General features: G+C 43.8%; 1 protein-coding gene across 1 annotated transcript; it reads right to left on the bottom strand.

The window, feature by feature from the left end:
• Window positions 1–8,805: 8,805 nt before the first annotated feature.
• Window positions 8,806–14,417, bottom strand: LOC119862647 (parvalbumin, thymic CPV3). Its single transcript, XM_038419676.2, has 5 exons — window positions 14,359–14,417; window positions 13,546–13,613; window positions 12,958–13,090; window positions 12,387–12,496; window positions 8,806–9,098 (listed from the first exon to the last, which is right to left on the bottom strand). Exons 2-5 carry the CDS (start codon window positions 13,604–13,606, stop codon window positions 9,073–9,075), a joined length of 330 nt encoding a protein of 109 aa, XP_038275604.1. The 5' UTR covers window positions 13,607–13,613; window positions 14,359–14,417; the 3' UTR covers window positions 8,806–9,072.
• Between the last annotated feature and the right edge of the window lie 1,090 nt (window positions 14,418–15,507).

Genomic DNA, 15,507 nt, shown 5'->3' with positions numbered 1-15,507 from the left:
GTAAGGAAGTAGTATTGTTTTTCTTTTACAGTTGGGAGACAGAGGCTCAGAATGATTAAGTGACTTGTCTAAGAGTCACACAGTGGGTCTGTGGTACTACTGGGCACTGAACCCGTTTTAGACACAAGATCATCCTTCCCTATGAAGTTACAGCAATAAATAGCATGATTTGGAGAGGATGTAAAACTGTGATAGAGAGATCTGACTTTAAAAGTTTCCTCCATTTCAAAAAATTCTACCAGTTTCTCTTTACTTAAAATGCAGGCTCCCACTGGAACCAGTAATGTTTCTCAAAATGGAAGACGGAGTGGTTGCACTAAACAGTACTATAGAGATTTTTCAAAGAAATGTTATACAAAGGTTTCTTTGAATGCTTATGCCTTGAACACTGGAATTTGGAGATAGTCTCAGAGTGTGCTGAGATATTGTATCGTATCCTCTCTCATTTGGTGTCCTAATGTCCTATGAGCCATATCCAAATAGAACTACTAAGAATCATATGATCAAATTAAAAAGTACGTTTTCATTTGGTAATCCCGAGCAAGATTATACACTCAGACATTTCACAGTCCTGGTACGTTGGTCAAGGGGAGGGCACGCTTCAGTGCTTGCTCTCAGTTGGAATAATCAAGGAGTGGTTGCAGAACTTGCAGTGCTTCATGAATTTTTCTACTCCTTGGCCTCTCAATTGGGCACAAGTACATTTGGAAATTTGACTGCATCAGTGAGCTTTTGGTGTGGACCATAGTAATAGCTTCTTCTTACCTGGAGGCACAGACAGTTCTGATTCCCACCTGAAGAAGGGAGCAGTCTGACCAGGACCCTGGGTAGTTTGTGTGTCTTACGTGCATGTACAGCTAAGGATCTAGTCTAGAGAAGGGGTTCCTAAAGTGTGGTACAGGTGTTTGGTGGAAGTGGTACACCCAAAACTCTTGAAAAATAGACAAAAACAAAACTCTTCCTGTTTCAAATGAACAGTTGTCACCAGCGATGAGCTGCCAAAAGCTGAAGAACCGGTTCCTTCACTCACTCTGGGTCTTCGGCAGCACTTTGGTGGCAGGTCCTTCACTGACTCCGGGTCTTCAGTGGCACTGAAGGACCCACCGCCGAAATGCCACCGAAGACCCGGAGCGAGTGAAGGACCCGCCGCTGAAGTGCCGCCGAAGACCCGGAGCGTCGCCAGATGAGTAAAAATTAAAGAGAGATTCTCAGGGGAGCCTCTCCAGCTGAGAGCTGAGGTGGGCCAGACAGGACGGAGTTTGCCCACCCTTTTAACAACCGGTTCTAAACCAGCTTCAAAATTTAACAACCGGTTCGCGTGAACCGGTGCGAACTGGCTCCACCTCACCAGTGGTTGTCACACAGGTTGCAGAGCACCAGAAAATGGCCAAGATGCAAACTATTCTTTAATGGCTGCTTTCAGACATAATGAATAAGTCTCATCAACCATTCTTCCATAGAAGTCATGTTTAGCGATGTATTGTGCACTGTGGCAGTGCAAATGGGTGCTGTACTCTCATCTGGCACTCAGCTGGCTGGCTTTCGACTAGGTAGGGAGTCCTGACATCAGAGGGCCCCCCACATGGGAAGCTGCTGCCAAGTGGGAGCTCCATCTGAGCTGTTTGGTCTGCAGAGGCTGCAGTCTGTTCCTTATAGGGCTGGGAGTCAGGATGTATGGGGAATTCCCTCTTGTCTCTCCAGGGAAGTTGAAGGGTGGGGGCAGTTGGTCGGGTCCGGTAGGTAAAAGCAGTGTTGACAACCTCAAGAGATCAAAAATCATGAGGTGAACACTGCAAAATCATTTGGTTGGTTCAAAAAAAAAATGATTTAAAAATAGAGATTATATTTTGTTTTTTCAGTCTGTCTTTTGATATTTGAATTCCATCTTCCCCTCCCCAGGCTGTGTGGCAGTTAGTGTTGCCCACTCTCCCAAGTGTGTTGGGTAAACTGATTTTGGCCCCTGCTGCAGGAGCTATCACCCACACATCTGCCTGCTCTCTGTCCAGCAATTAAACCTGTCCCTCAGTCCCCCCATCAGTTCACCCCTCCCCACCCTGCCATCCCCTATGTCCCTCAATTCAGCCCCCATGATCAGTTCAGCCCCCATCAATTCAAGCCTCCATCTGCTCCCCTCTTCAGTTCAGGCCCCATCAGCCTCATCCCTCTTCCCTCTGGGTTCCCCCCCTCAGGCCTTTGTTGGGGGGCTACAGCAGGGTCCCCTTTCCCACATCCCAAGCTGGTAAGCAGCTCCAGCTGCTCTTCTCCCCTACTCAGCCCCTTCCCAGATGGGGTGCTGGATGGGGGAGGAGCAGAGTCGCTGTCTTATCCTGGTTTCAGAGTAGCAACCGTGTTAGTCTGTATTCGCAAAAAGAAAAGGAGTACTTGTGGCACCTTAGCGACTAACAAATTTATTAGAGCATAAGCTTTCGTGAGCTACAGCTCACTTCATCGGATGCATTTGGTGGAAAAAACAGAGTGGAGATTGATATACACACACAGAGAACATGAAACAATGGGTTTATCATACACACTGTAAGGAGAGTGATCACTTAAAATAAGCCATCACCAGCATCCACAGCCTCAGAAACAACTCTGACATCATAATCAAAAAGGCTGACAAAGGAGGTGCTGTCGTCATCATGAATAGGTCGGAGTATGAACAAGAGGCTACTAGGCAGCTCTCCAACACCACTTTCTACAAGCCATTACCCTCTGATCCCACTGAGAGTTACCAAAAGAAACTACAGCATTTGCTCAAGAAACTCCCTGAAAAAGCACAAGAACAAATCCGCACAGACACACCCCTAGAACCCCGACCTGGGGTATTCTATCTGCTACCCAAGATCCATAAACCTGGAAATCCTGGACGCCCCATCATCTCAGGCATTGGCACCCTGACAGCAGGATTGTCTGGCTATGTAGACTCCCTCCTCAGGCCCTACGTTACCAGCACTCCAAGCTATCTTCGAGACACCACTGACTTCCTGAGGAAACTACAGTCCATTGGTGATCTTCCTAAAAACACCATCCTAGCCACTATGGATGTAGAAGCCCTCTGCACCAACATTCCACACAAAGATGGACTACAAGCCGTCAGGAACAGTATCCCTGATACTGTCATGGCTAACCTGGTGGCTGAACTTTGTGACTTTGTCCTCACCCATAACTATTTCACATTTGGGGACAATGTATACCTTCAAGTCAGCGGCACTGCGATGGGTACCCGCATGGCCCCACAGTATGCCAACATTTTTATGGCTGACTTAGAACAACGCTTCCTCAGCTCTCGTCTCCTAATGCCCCTACTCTGCTTGCGCTACGTTGATGACATCTTCATCATCTGGACTCATGGAAAAGAAGCCCTTGAGGAATTCCACCATGATTTCAACAATTTCCATCCCACCATCAACCTCAGCCTGGACCAGTCCACACAAGAGATCCACTTCCTGGACACTACGATGCTAATAAGCGATGGTCACATAAACACCACCCTATATCGGAAACCTACTGACCGCTATTCCTACCTACATGCCTCTAGCTTTCATCCAGATCATACCACACGATCCATTGTCTACAGCCAAGCTCTACAATATAACCGCATTTGCTCCAACCCCTCAGACAGAGACAAACACCTACAAGATCTCTATCATGCATTCCTACAACTACAGTATCCACCTGCTGAAGTGAAGAAACAGATTGACAGAGCCAAAAGAGTACCCAGAATTCACCTACTACAGGACAGGCCCAACAAAGAAAATAACAGAACGCCACTAGCCATCACCTTCAGCCCCCAACTAAAACCTCTCCAACGCATCATCAAGGATCTACAACCTATCCTGAAGGACGACCCATCACTCTCACAGATCTTGGGAGACAGGCCAGTCCTTGCTTACAGACAGCCCCCCAGTCTGAAGCAAATACTCACCAGCAACCACACAACAGAACCACCAACCCAAGAACCTATCCTTGCAACAAAGCCCGTTGCCAACTCTGTCCACGTATCTATTCAGGGGACACCATCATAGGGCCTAATCACATCAGCCACAATATCAGAGGCTTGTTCACCTGCGCATCTACCAATGTGATATATGCCATCATGTGCCAGCAATGCCCCTCTGCCATGTACATTGGTCAAACTGGACAGTCTCTATGTAAAAGAATGAATGGACACAAATCAGACGTCAAGAATTATAACATTCAAAAACCACTTGGAGAACACTTCAATCTCTGTGGTCACTCGATTACAGACCTAAGAGTGGCTATCCTTCAACAAAAAAGCTTCAAAAACAGACTCCAACGAGAGACTGCTGAATTGGAATTAATTTGCAAACTGGATACAATTAACTTAGGCTTGAATAGAGACTGGGAATGGATGAGTCATTACACAAAGTAAAACTATTTCCCCATGTTATTTCTCCCCACCCCACCCCACCCGCCACTGTTCCTCAGATATTCTTGTTAACTGCTGGAAATAGCCTACCTTGCTTGTCACCATGAAAGGTTTTCCTCCTTTCCCCCCCCTGCTGCTGGTGATGGCTTATCTTAAGTGATCACTCTCCTTACAGTGTGTATGATAAACCCATTGTTTCATGTTCTCTGTGTGTGTATATAAATCTCCCCTCTGTTTTTTCCATCAAATGCATCCGATGAAGTGAACTGTAGCTCACGAAAGCTTATGCTGTAATAAATTTGTTAGTCTCTAAGGTGCCACAAGTACTCCTTTTCTTTTTGTCTTATCCTGGTTTCTCAGAGTCGGGAAGGAGGGAACTGAGCTGGGCTCTTTGCTCTCTCCTGTGGGAAAGGCAGAGAGGAGAGACTTTGACGGCTTCTACAAGGGCTGGACTTCACCAGGGGGCTGATGCCTCTTGCGTCATCACCAGAGGGGCTCCAGTACCCTCTGAAATCCTGTCAGTCACAAAAAATCACTCGCATTGGCAGCACCGTAAAAGTCTGGCTACAGCCGCAGGGTAGCTGGCTGGATGTCAGTTGAGCTGCCTCCCAGCAGCTTGCCCAGCCCTCCCATGTGCAGCTTGCCCAACAGTGCAGGCCTCCGCGGGCCAAGCTTGGGATAGGGCTGGGCTGGAGCAGCTGAGGAGACAGAGGCCTGGAGCTGAAGCTGCCTGATGCCCAGGTAAAGCCTCACTTGCAGCCAAGACTTCCCCACTTGCACCCCTCCTTTCTGAGCTCCTTTTTCTCCTTCATGTACGCACCTACTTCTTCTTAAGGGCACTATTTTTTAATTCTTCAAGGGCTACTCAAAATGTTTTGTATTTTTCTTGATTTCAGTTTTGTGCAAAGGGCACTTTTGCTCATCTGCCACAATAATCCAGAGAATGAATTAGCAGGAATGTTGAAGTTACATGAGACACGTTTAAAGAGTCAAGCCACTGAATGTAGTTCAGTGGCATATCAAAATATAACAAGATATCATTTGTAAATGTAGTTGTGCCTTGTGATCTGAATAATACCCAAGACATAAATAATAATAGCGGGTGAACCATTGTTTTTCCTTTTAATGTACTGTCTAAAAACCTGAGGTGTTTAAAAAGGATGTTATTGAACATTTTAGTGTTCCTTAGGCAATTATTTTACTGTAATATCTGGAAATACTTAGGCTAAGCCTATTAAGGCCTAAATAAATGTGCACAAAAAGGAGAAATTTTCAGGTTGTACTACTTGAACCAATAAAGTTTGGAAACAGCTGGTCTAGAATATGGTCAGCTATGTGTGTGAGGATCTGGAAATTGCATGTCAAAAACCTAAATTGGGGAACTCACGTAGGAGATTTTGTGACACAGAGTTAAAGATATTGTCTGTGTGGATGCTGACATCCCCAAAGACCACAAGCCTGGTAAACTTTGTCATCATTCAGACACTGTCTTGATCAGCTCTTCTGGGAAGCCTTTGGTGTCTGAATGACTGTAGATTGACGAGCTTGGTCTTGTCTCTGGGCTCAAATATTATGTGGACACACTCAAAGCATTTAGTTCTGAGGGATTCTCTCCTGCATTTGAGTTTGGAGGGGAATAATGGACTTGCTCCTGTGCCCTCAGGTTCTTCTGATCTGGGTCTGTAATACATATCCTACAGGTTGAGATGAACCAGAGCTGGGGTGTGCAATGGCAGCAGGGTATGTTCTTTATTTTACATCTATTTCTTGGGCCAGGATAATATGATTATTCAACATCACGGCACTTTACTTTATTGCCAGTAAAATGGAGAATGGGTTTGTTTTTGTTACTTACATGTGAACTAGTCCAGTGTTCTTCTGTCATCAGACTGATTCCACTGCCAAGACATATTTCTTTTTCTTGTGATTGTCATGTGGCATTCATCATATGCTATCAAAAAGTCCATGGACCAGATCCTCAGCTGGTGTAAATAGGAGTAGCTCAGTTGAAGTAAATGAAGCTGCGGTGGCCAGGTAAGGATCTGGTCCCACATTTCTTAACATTGTTATGCTAGTGCTTTAGTTAAATAAATGTCCATTTCTTGTTGAATGTGTTAGTACAATTTATTAACAATAAAGGGGAAAACATGGCAACCTTATCCTCCCTCCACATGTGTACACAGTGTCCAGCTCCTCAAACAATTAAATGAAGCTGCGATTAAATGAAGCTGCTGTTCAACCAACCATATAAGCAGCACTTTGAATTTGTGTGTCTGTTTAAAAAGGATAAGATGACTTTGGTTGTATGATATTGTGCTCCCAAAGGAAGAAGAGATTAGAGATGTGGGAGAAAAAGGAACACTGGAAAAGTGCATTATATTTGAATTTGTATTAGTACTGCTGATTTAGGACATTGTGAATGATATGACTCCAGAAAAAAACCTTCATGTAGTACAAGAAAAGCTTAATTTGTGTAGAAGTTTGTGTTTCAGTGTGAAATGCATTTGAAACCATTGGGATATTTTCCAGTATATTACTTTCAATTGGCAACATACTGCTTGGAGGGAAAGATAATATGTGTGTGGCCCAAAACAACATCCCAATAATAGTAAGTAGAAGTGTTTGTAAACTGGATTAATTTAATACAGTTTCTGTGACTTTGCTGCTGTAAGATGTATATAGGTCCCTCTCCTAGGTGCTTTCAAAGATTCTGTATTTCCTTCCTCGGCAACAACTGATTACCTCACAAATGCTCTAGCCAGCATTTTCCCTCAATGTATTTAGTATTGGGAATGTCATCATTGCAGACACTGGGGGGAAAAGCATGGAATCCTGAACTCAGGTCTTTGCAGTAAAGTGGGGAACAGATTTGCAAATACAGTAGTTGGTTCTAAAATATAAACAAATACGTAATTTTAAGCTCGATTCTTTCATCAGCCCCACTCATACATCCCCTTTGAAGTTGCTGAGGTCAGCCTCCAGTGAGGCTTCAAAGATATGACCTAGGATAGAATTTCATTCTTAGTCTATTACTAATTTTGAATGTTAAGCATTTTGAGTAGACAAGACAAAGGTTTACAGTTCAAGTTTGAAGAAAAAGGTGCCACACCGAACCGGATGAGTTGTGAAAGTCAATGAGTCCATCAGAGATACACCAACTAATGCAGTGATTCTCAAACTTTTTTTACTGGCGACCCCTTTCACACAGCAAGCCTCTGAGTGTGACCCCCTTTATAAATTAATTTTTTTAAAAAAATATTTAACACTATTATAAATGCTGGAGGTGAAGCGGAGTTTGGGGTGAAGGCTGACAGCTTGTGATCCCTCACATAATAATCTCGACACCCAGTTTGAGAGCCCCTGATCTAATGCATCTGTCCTGTTTTCCTAAAGAATGGATGATTATTTGTTCATAAAAGTATTTCTCCAGCAGTGCATAAAATAACAGGCTTGGGGAAGGGCATTTTTCTGACACTGCAGGCACAGACTGAAAGTCTCTTGTGATTGGTATACAGGAGCCCTGAGCCATGTCAGCAGTAATTCCCCATAGATTCCTCCACACATTCAGCCATCCTCCCTGGAGAAAACTAGAGACCAGCCACCAGCGGGGAGGCACTGGAGCCTTAGAGTAAAAGGGCTTAGGGAGTACAATCTCTGGGCTTCTATGAGCTTGTCTACACTTACAGCGCTGCCTGTGCTGACAGGAGAGCTTCTCCCATTGGCATAGGTACTCCACCTCCTCAAGAGGTGGTAGCTATGTTCACAGGAGAAGACCTCCTGTTGATATAACATTGGACAGCCTTGAGCGACATAGTTATGCCAACATAAGTTTGTATTGTACACCAGGGCTATATCTGGGGGATTTTCTCACAATTCCATGGTTAGGAGGGCCATTTGCCTTCTCTGCGATTTTGAAGACTCCATGATACGACAATTTCTCTGCAGCCTCAAGTATGTGTAGGTTTTCTTCTGACTTTGTCCCTTCCTCAGGAGAACATGGTCCTGAGCCTAAAGTACTAAAACAAAATCAAGCAGAAAATTGTTATCTCCTATTTGGATAGTTTATTGTCCTTGTCAAGGGTCTGCATGATATTATGACAGCCCCATCCTGAAGCTCTTTCTTAGGCAAAAGTCCAAGAATGTTTTTTAATTGGAAGTCAGTCAGAGATTTCTTTCCCCCATGTCCTCCTGAATAAAAGCTGCAGGACTAAGTTTTTGACAGTCAACAGTTTGGTTGAAAATGTTGGGCTTGACCCAACAAGAGAACTTCCATTGACTTCAACATAAGGGCTGCCCATGGAGGACTGGTGGGGGAGTGGGAATCAGTATCTTTCAGAGATTAACATTTTTAATTTATGAATTCACACATGTTCCAGTGTGGTGGTCAGAAAGATCAAACACAGGCAGCAGCATGTGATGAGAAATTTATTTTTATTGGATAATTTTAAGGGCAGTGTCTGCTGTAATGTGTTCCTAGAACATGGTAAGATAGTCCACATTACCAAAAATCATTATTAACTGGTGCTTTGATACCTCATTAGAGCAGCAAACAAATAACAGACACTGTGAAGATTAATAAATAAACAAGGGGACTCCCTGATTTAGAGAGTTTTAGAGTATCATCCCTTGGAGATTCATTCTCCCCTTCCCTTTCTGTTTCTTTCTCTGTTGCCTTCAGTCCTTCAGGAGTGCACCATTTCCTGGAATTCTACCAAAGAATAATGGAGAAGTAACAGTAGCATTAATAAAAATAATACATTGAAAAAAAAACTGAACACTACTTTATCAAGAGCTTTGCAACTGAAAAGAGCATAAAATAATCAAGTGAAAGGAGCCTAGATGGGAAGTAAAAAACTAGAAGAAATATATAAGTTTTTGAACAAGCCTCCTGATCGTTATAAAGTAGGTTTCTCCTCCATCTCAGACTAACTGACAAGCATCATCCTGAGTCACGTAATTTTGGGACCATAGTCACCAGTACTGGGGTTTATTACCTGAATTGTTTCTCTCAGATTAATGCATCCAAGAAAACAGTCATGAAAATTTTCCCTCTTGAGGTTCACTATTTTATGGATCTTTTGGACTATTTGGGGGGGTTCACCAGACTAATTTCACAAGCCCGTTTTCCTGTAGTTTAAACCCAGACCTTTTCCCCAAGGTTGCTTTCGTTTTTAAAAGAAATACATGTTTTCCTATCTCAAGGAAAATCTGTGTTATGTATTAAAGTCACCACGAGCTAGGATGGCACAACTGAATGTCCTCTTTGTGGTATTTATACTATATTAATATTGTTCCCAATTCCCTTTGTCCCTCTTTTTCATAATCTCTTCTAAATGAAGTAGGAACCCAATAATATGTTAGTTTGAGTTAACGTCTGAAGCCATGATGTTTGAGTGGGTTTTAAATGAAGCAAAATAAGTTCAACCATCCCTATTTTTAATTGACTTTTTTTAGTTCATTTAGAGCATGATATTTCAGTCCTTGGGCAAAAATCCTACTAGAATTTTGCCTGGGTTTGATTGGGCCTTCATAGAAACATGGCAGCTTTTAGAACCTTGCAGGCCCTTAGATTCTGTGGGGATCCCTCAATCCCATCCACATGGGAGTAGATAAATTATTCATGAAATCCCATGATCTTACCCATGCACATTTTCTGTGGTACTAGCTTTCATTCCCTCTAGGGCAGGGATGGGCAAACTTTTTGGCCTGAAGGCCACATCGGGGAATAGAAATTGTATGGCGGGCCATGAATGCTCACAAAATTGGGGTTGGGGTGTGGGAGGGGGTGAGAGCTTTGTTGGGGGTACGGGCTCTGGGGTGGGGCTGGGGATGAGGAGTTTGGGGTGTAGGAGGGTGCTCTGGGCTGGGACTGAGGGGTTCAGAGGGCGGAAGGGGGATCATGGCTGGAGCAGGGGTGCGGGAAGGGGTGCAGGTTCTGGCTGGGGATGTAGACTCTGGGGTGGGGATGGGGATGAGAGGTTTGGGGTGCAGGAGGGTGCTCTGGGCTGGGGTCAAGGGGTTTGGAGAGCGGGAGGGTGATCAGGGCTGGAGCAGGGGGTTGGGGTATGGGGAGATGCTCAGGGGTGCTGGCTTCCAGAGACGCTTACTTCAAGCAGCTCCCGGAAGCAGTGGCATGCCCCACTCTGGCTCCTACATGGAGGCACGGCCAGGTGTCTCTGTACGCTGACCCATCCTCAGGCACTGCCCCTGCAGCTCCCATTGGAGTGCCAGAAAGGGCCATTGGAGCACGTAGGAGCTGGGGCAGGGCCATGCCGCAGCTTCCGGGAGCCACGTAGTGTGGCCCCCAACCTTGCACCACAGCTGGAGCACTGGAGCAGGTCCAAGCCATGTGATGTGTCCCCCGACCTTGCGCCCCAGCTGGAGTGCCAGAGCAGGGCCTAGCTGCATGGTGCGGCCCCCGATCCAGCGCCCCTGCTGAAGCGCCGGAGCGGGGCAAGCCCCAGACCCCACTTCCCAGCAGGAGCTTGTGGGCCGGCTTAAAACAGCTTGTGGGCCGGATCCAGCCTGTGGACCGTAGTTTGCCCACCCCTGCTCTATGGGAAGGAACAGGAGAGTTGTGGCTCTCCCATCATGCAGCAGGCTGGGGAACCTGCACACAAGGATATTCCTTTCATGTTGCTCTCTAGGGCCCCTTCTCCATGGCAGCCTGTCCTCTTCTTCAGCCAAGCAGCCATTAGGTGCCTGTTCATCTTTGCGCACCGCCTGTCCCAAAAGGGGAATAGAAAACACAGAACCTGGACATGTAGAAGTTACTGCTGCATTGGGCATTAAATCACACTGGAATCTCCAGGTGTTGGGGAAAGATGCTACTGCGTAGGGCAGCGATTCTCAAACTGTGGGTTGGGACACCAAAGTGAGTCACGACTCCATTTAGTGGGGTTGCCAGCGCTGGCATTAGACTTGCTGGGGCTGAAGCCAAAGCCTGAGCTGAACCGTCTGGGGTCAAAGCCTGAGCCTCACCGCCTAGGGCTGAAGCCAAAGCCAGATGGTGGGGCTCAGGTTACAGGCCCCCCACCTGGGGCTGGAGCCCTTGGGCTTGGGCTTTGGTCCTACAGCCCGGGGTGGTGGGGCTTGGGCTTTGGCAGGACTTGGGTGGGCTCAGGTTTTGGTCCCCTCTCCTGGGGTCATGTAGTAATTTTTGTTGTCAGAAGGGGGTCGCGGTACAATGAAATTTGAGAACGTCTGGCCTAGGGTGATCATTCCCCCAGGTCAGACCCCATCCTCACCCAGACACTCTACCTGAAATCCACAGCATCCAAACCTCACACGTAGAGGACCTTTTGTGGGATCTGGGGAAGGGAGATGATGCTACTTGATTGTCTCTGCCCCCTATTAAACTCACCCTGCATTGCTTCTGTGCAAAACAGACAATGGTTCGAATACTTCTCTCAGTTAAACTTTTGCAAATCCGGAATAATTTCGCTGACATTAATGGAGTTATTGCTGGTGTATGCTAGTGTAAATGAGCCCACTTGTATGTGATGCTGTGGTGATCTTGCCATTGTCTGAGTCTTCCTCTCATAGGTTTTACATTAATGTCAGTGTAGTCTCTAAGGTGCCACAAGGACTCTTTATTATTTTTGCTGATACAGACTAACACGGCTACCACTCTGAAATCTGTCCATTAATGTTGTCACTCCTGATTCACACCAGTTTAAGTGGGAAGAGAATCATCCCACTGTTCTGAACATAGAATTCCCATTGAAGTAAACAGGAGTTTTGAGTGAGCAGTAATTACTAGGTTCCATAGGATGTGTGGTCTGATCTTTTCAGCCTGCTTCTGCACAAGAGATTTCAAAGATGGGTCTCCAACATCATGCCCTCATTCTCCCCTCACACAGGTTATAAATCACGCGTGACTCCACCGAAGTCAGTGGAGTGACACTGATATAAAACCAGTGTAAGTGAGAGAAGAATGAGGCACCATAATCATACATTCTCCTGCACATTATTCAATATGTAAATAACTTCATACCTTCAACCCCAATTTTGCCATCCCCATCATGATCTGCAGCTGCCAAAAAAGTCTTGGTTTCTGAAGTAGTTAATACTCTGGCTCCGCACTCAAACCGCTGGAGGAAATACCTAGAGGAAAATATCCTTTGGGTGTGATTATCATGGAAGACAATTCTTTTTATGCCAAGTGCATTATCAAGCCAATCAGTTTCTATAAACAGATTATCTACACCTTGTTGCCAAGTCATCCAAAAAGAGCCTGTATTGTTTTGGAATTTAAAGCTTCATTTAATACATTCCTGCTTGATAAGTGCAGTCTGGGCATGTTTGATTGTACACTTTGCCAAAGCGCAGCCCTGGGGAATGACATTTTTCTGTACCTGCTCTCTCCTTTTTGCTAGTTTTTAGACCTTATTGTTTTCTCTCTAAAGATTCCCATAGGACATCATTCAAAATCAGTACAAGGATTTACCATACTTATATTCAGTATGACCCGCCTTCAGCTTCAGCAGAGGATGGTTTAGGACACAAAGTAATGCTGACCTCTATGAAAGTCTCTTACAAGTCAAAGAAACAAAGAAACCTCTTACTTGAGTTCATCTTCCTCAATAAAGCCGCTTTGATCATTGTCTAAGAGCTGGAAGATATCCTTGATCTGACTGCTGCTCTTTTTGGACATTCCGCTGAGCTGAAAGAATTTTTTGTGGCTGAAGGAATCGAAGGCTGGAGATAAACAATAAAAGCCAGGATGACCCAGGTCACTTCCATTAGCACTCCTTGTCTTAGCTTCAGATCCTGAACAGTCTGATCATGTTACTTTGATATATTAATTTTATTGTTTTAGATGTAAACAGTAGTTAAAAGGGGGGGGTGGGGAGGGGCTGCCAATACAAGAAACTCTAGGTGCCCTGTCAATTTAGTTAATCTTATAACGTAATAAATGAGCGTCTGGAAACATTAAAAAAATCCTATGTGGATAACATATAAATTCAGCCCACCATCAGCCTTAGTCCTGAGCAGTAACAAATTAACTCAGCCAGCCACTAAGACAACAAAAAAATCTCTTTTTCATTGTGAACTCTCTGGAAACATATCTTCAATATTCCTTGAAGACTGAATTAAATTTGTTACATATTTTACTGAATAACAGATTTATGTTTACCTATAGATTTTCTTACCTTGGCAGTCCCTCAGGGCAGCAGCAATATCAGAAGGGCTGAGGATGTCAGTGATGCTCATCTTAAACCTGGTCACAAAAAAAAAATTTATTGCAGACAAGTACAAGTGAATTGCAAACACATCCACAAGTAAATATGTCCCCCCAGTAATCTTGTTTGTTTAGAGTTTTATAACAGACCATTTTTAAATTAAATATTGTAACATGAGTATTTTAAGAGAAGAGAAGCTAATTAGTAAACATTGAAGCTACTTTCAGAGTAGCAGCCGTGTTAGTCTGTATTCGCAAAAAAAAGGAGTACTTGTGGCACCTTAGAGACTAACAAATTTATTTGAGCATAAGCTTTCATGAGCTACAGCTCTCTTCATCGGATGCATTCGGTTGATTGAAATTGATTGAAGCTACTGTTACTTAACATTTTTTATATCCCTATTTTAATCAATTTGCTTGCATGAACATCATTTTAAGTTGGCAACACATTTTTATCTGTTACCTACTCAATATTTAGGCAGGTCAGACAGATTTAAACTCTCCATGTAATAGTTAAAGTAACCTAACCACTAGTTTGTTGGAATGTGTGGCATTTAGCAATACACAAAAATAGGGCATGCAGAAGAAAAAGGAAACAAAAGAAGGTTTTTTTTTTCACCAGCAAGCTTAAAAAAGAAAACAAAAACCAGTACTTATCTACATAAGCTCCATCTTTATATAACCTCCAGAGATAAAACTGAACATCTTACACCATGAGCTACTGTACTTGCTACTGGCTCACTCTTGCACAGATCTGCTCTTTAATCTCGAGCTGGCTGCTCACCTTTTTGATTTTCCCAAGTAGGTGAAAAAAAAATAGCTGAAGAGATATGAGACAAAACAGTAGTGTTGTCTGGTTTGCCAGCCTGTCTTATATAAGATTCAAAAGGTGACAATAACCACTACTTAGGTTACCTTGTCATGGATCAAATGCTCAATTTGAGACCGAGCTCAAATTTCCTGTCTAACTAAATAACCTTTTTTTCTATTTATATGGTAAGAGAATACAAACAAAAGCAGCAAATTTTTAATAAATCCACATATGTGCTTAATTACATTTTCAACTCTGCTATCAAGACATAGTCTATAAACTCCAAGGACTTGGGATTTCCAAATAGCATCCAGATTTTAAAGTCACCCGCTGGAAGGTGACTCCAACTATCAGATCCTTAGAAAAGAAAAGCCAGTTTGGTTTCCCTAAGTCTGTTGACTTTGGGGAGGCTCAGAGGAAGTGAGAGATGAAAGATCTGAAGTGATGTGTCAGTCTGACAAAGAGAACTTGTCACTAGGATAGGGGAAAGGAAGACGTCCTTTGGGATGATCTTTCTACAGCAAGCTGGATTTTCATATATCTGAGCCATTTCCGAAATTACAGTGCTATCCCTGGAAAGGGACAGCGGGGAGACCAAAACCATCCCTGACAGCAAAAGCCAGCTAAACTAGGGTAAAAGTAAACAGGTTAGTTTTGTTATCCATTTCTTCCTTGCAAGACAGGATGGCCTATCTAAATAATCCATATGTAAATCATTTTAAATACATGGAATAGATAACAGATGTATTTTACAAATGACAGATTGGATCTTAGTGTGGCTATATACAAAAAACAACACAAAGGAATTTCCTTAAAGTGAAATTAGAATTGCAGGCACATAGCGGTGGTTTGAGTCCATATTAACTTTCAAGAACATTAGAGTTGAAAAGAAATCTCTCAAATGTTAGAAAACCTGGAACTGCAGAGTTCAGGTTATACTTCTCAAGCAAGATTCTGCTCATGTGATTAAGGATTATTCATGTGAGCAAGGGTTACAGGATGAAGACCACAGCAAAAGCACTTGAAGTGTTAGTTTGTACTTACACGTTTGTCAGGTTTTAGTACAGTAATTAATCTATGCATATATTATCCTCTTGAAGTGCATGCCTTACTCTTCTTAGT

The sequence above is a fragment of the Dermochelys coriacea genome, chromosome 10 (assembly GCF_009764565.3).
Source record: "Dermochelys coriacea isolate rDerCor1 chromosome 10, rDerCor1.pri.v4, whole genome shotgun sequence".
Taxonomy (NCBI): Eukaryota; Metazoa; Chordata; order Testudines; family Dermochelyidae; genus Dermochelys; species Dermochelys coriacea.
The sequence above is the reverse complement of the archived record's forward strand: the minus strand, read 5'-3'. Positions and strand labels throughout refer to the sequence as shown.

What these genes read in the sequence shown, in the direction of transcription:
- LOC119862647 (XM_038419676.2), bottom strand. Translation starts at nt 13,606, where the DNA reads ATGAGCATCACTGACATCCTCAGCCCTTCTGATATTGCTGCTGCCCTG. An exon ending in TGCCCTGAGGGACTGCCAAG is followed by an intron (nt 13,091 to 13,545) that starts GTAAGAAAATCT and finishes GTTTATCTCCAG; the next exon opens with CCTTCGATTCCTTCAGCCAC. An exon ending in ATTGAGGAAGATGAACTCAA is followed by an intron (nt 12,497 to 12,957) that starts GTAAGAGGTTTC and finishes ATTTTCCTCTAG; the next exon opens with GTATTTCCTCCAGCGGTTTG.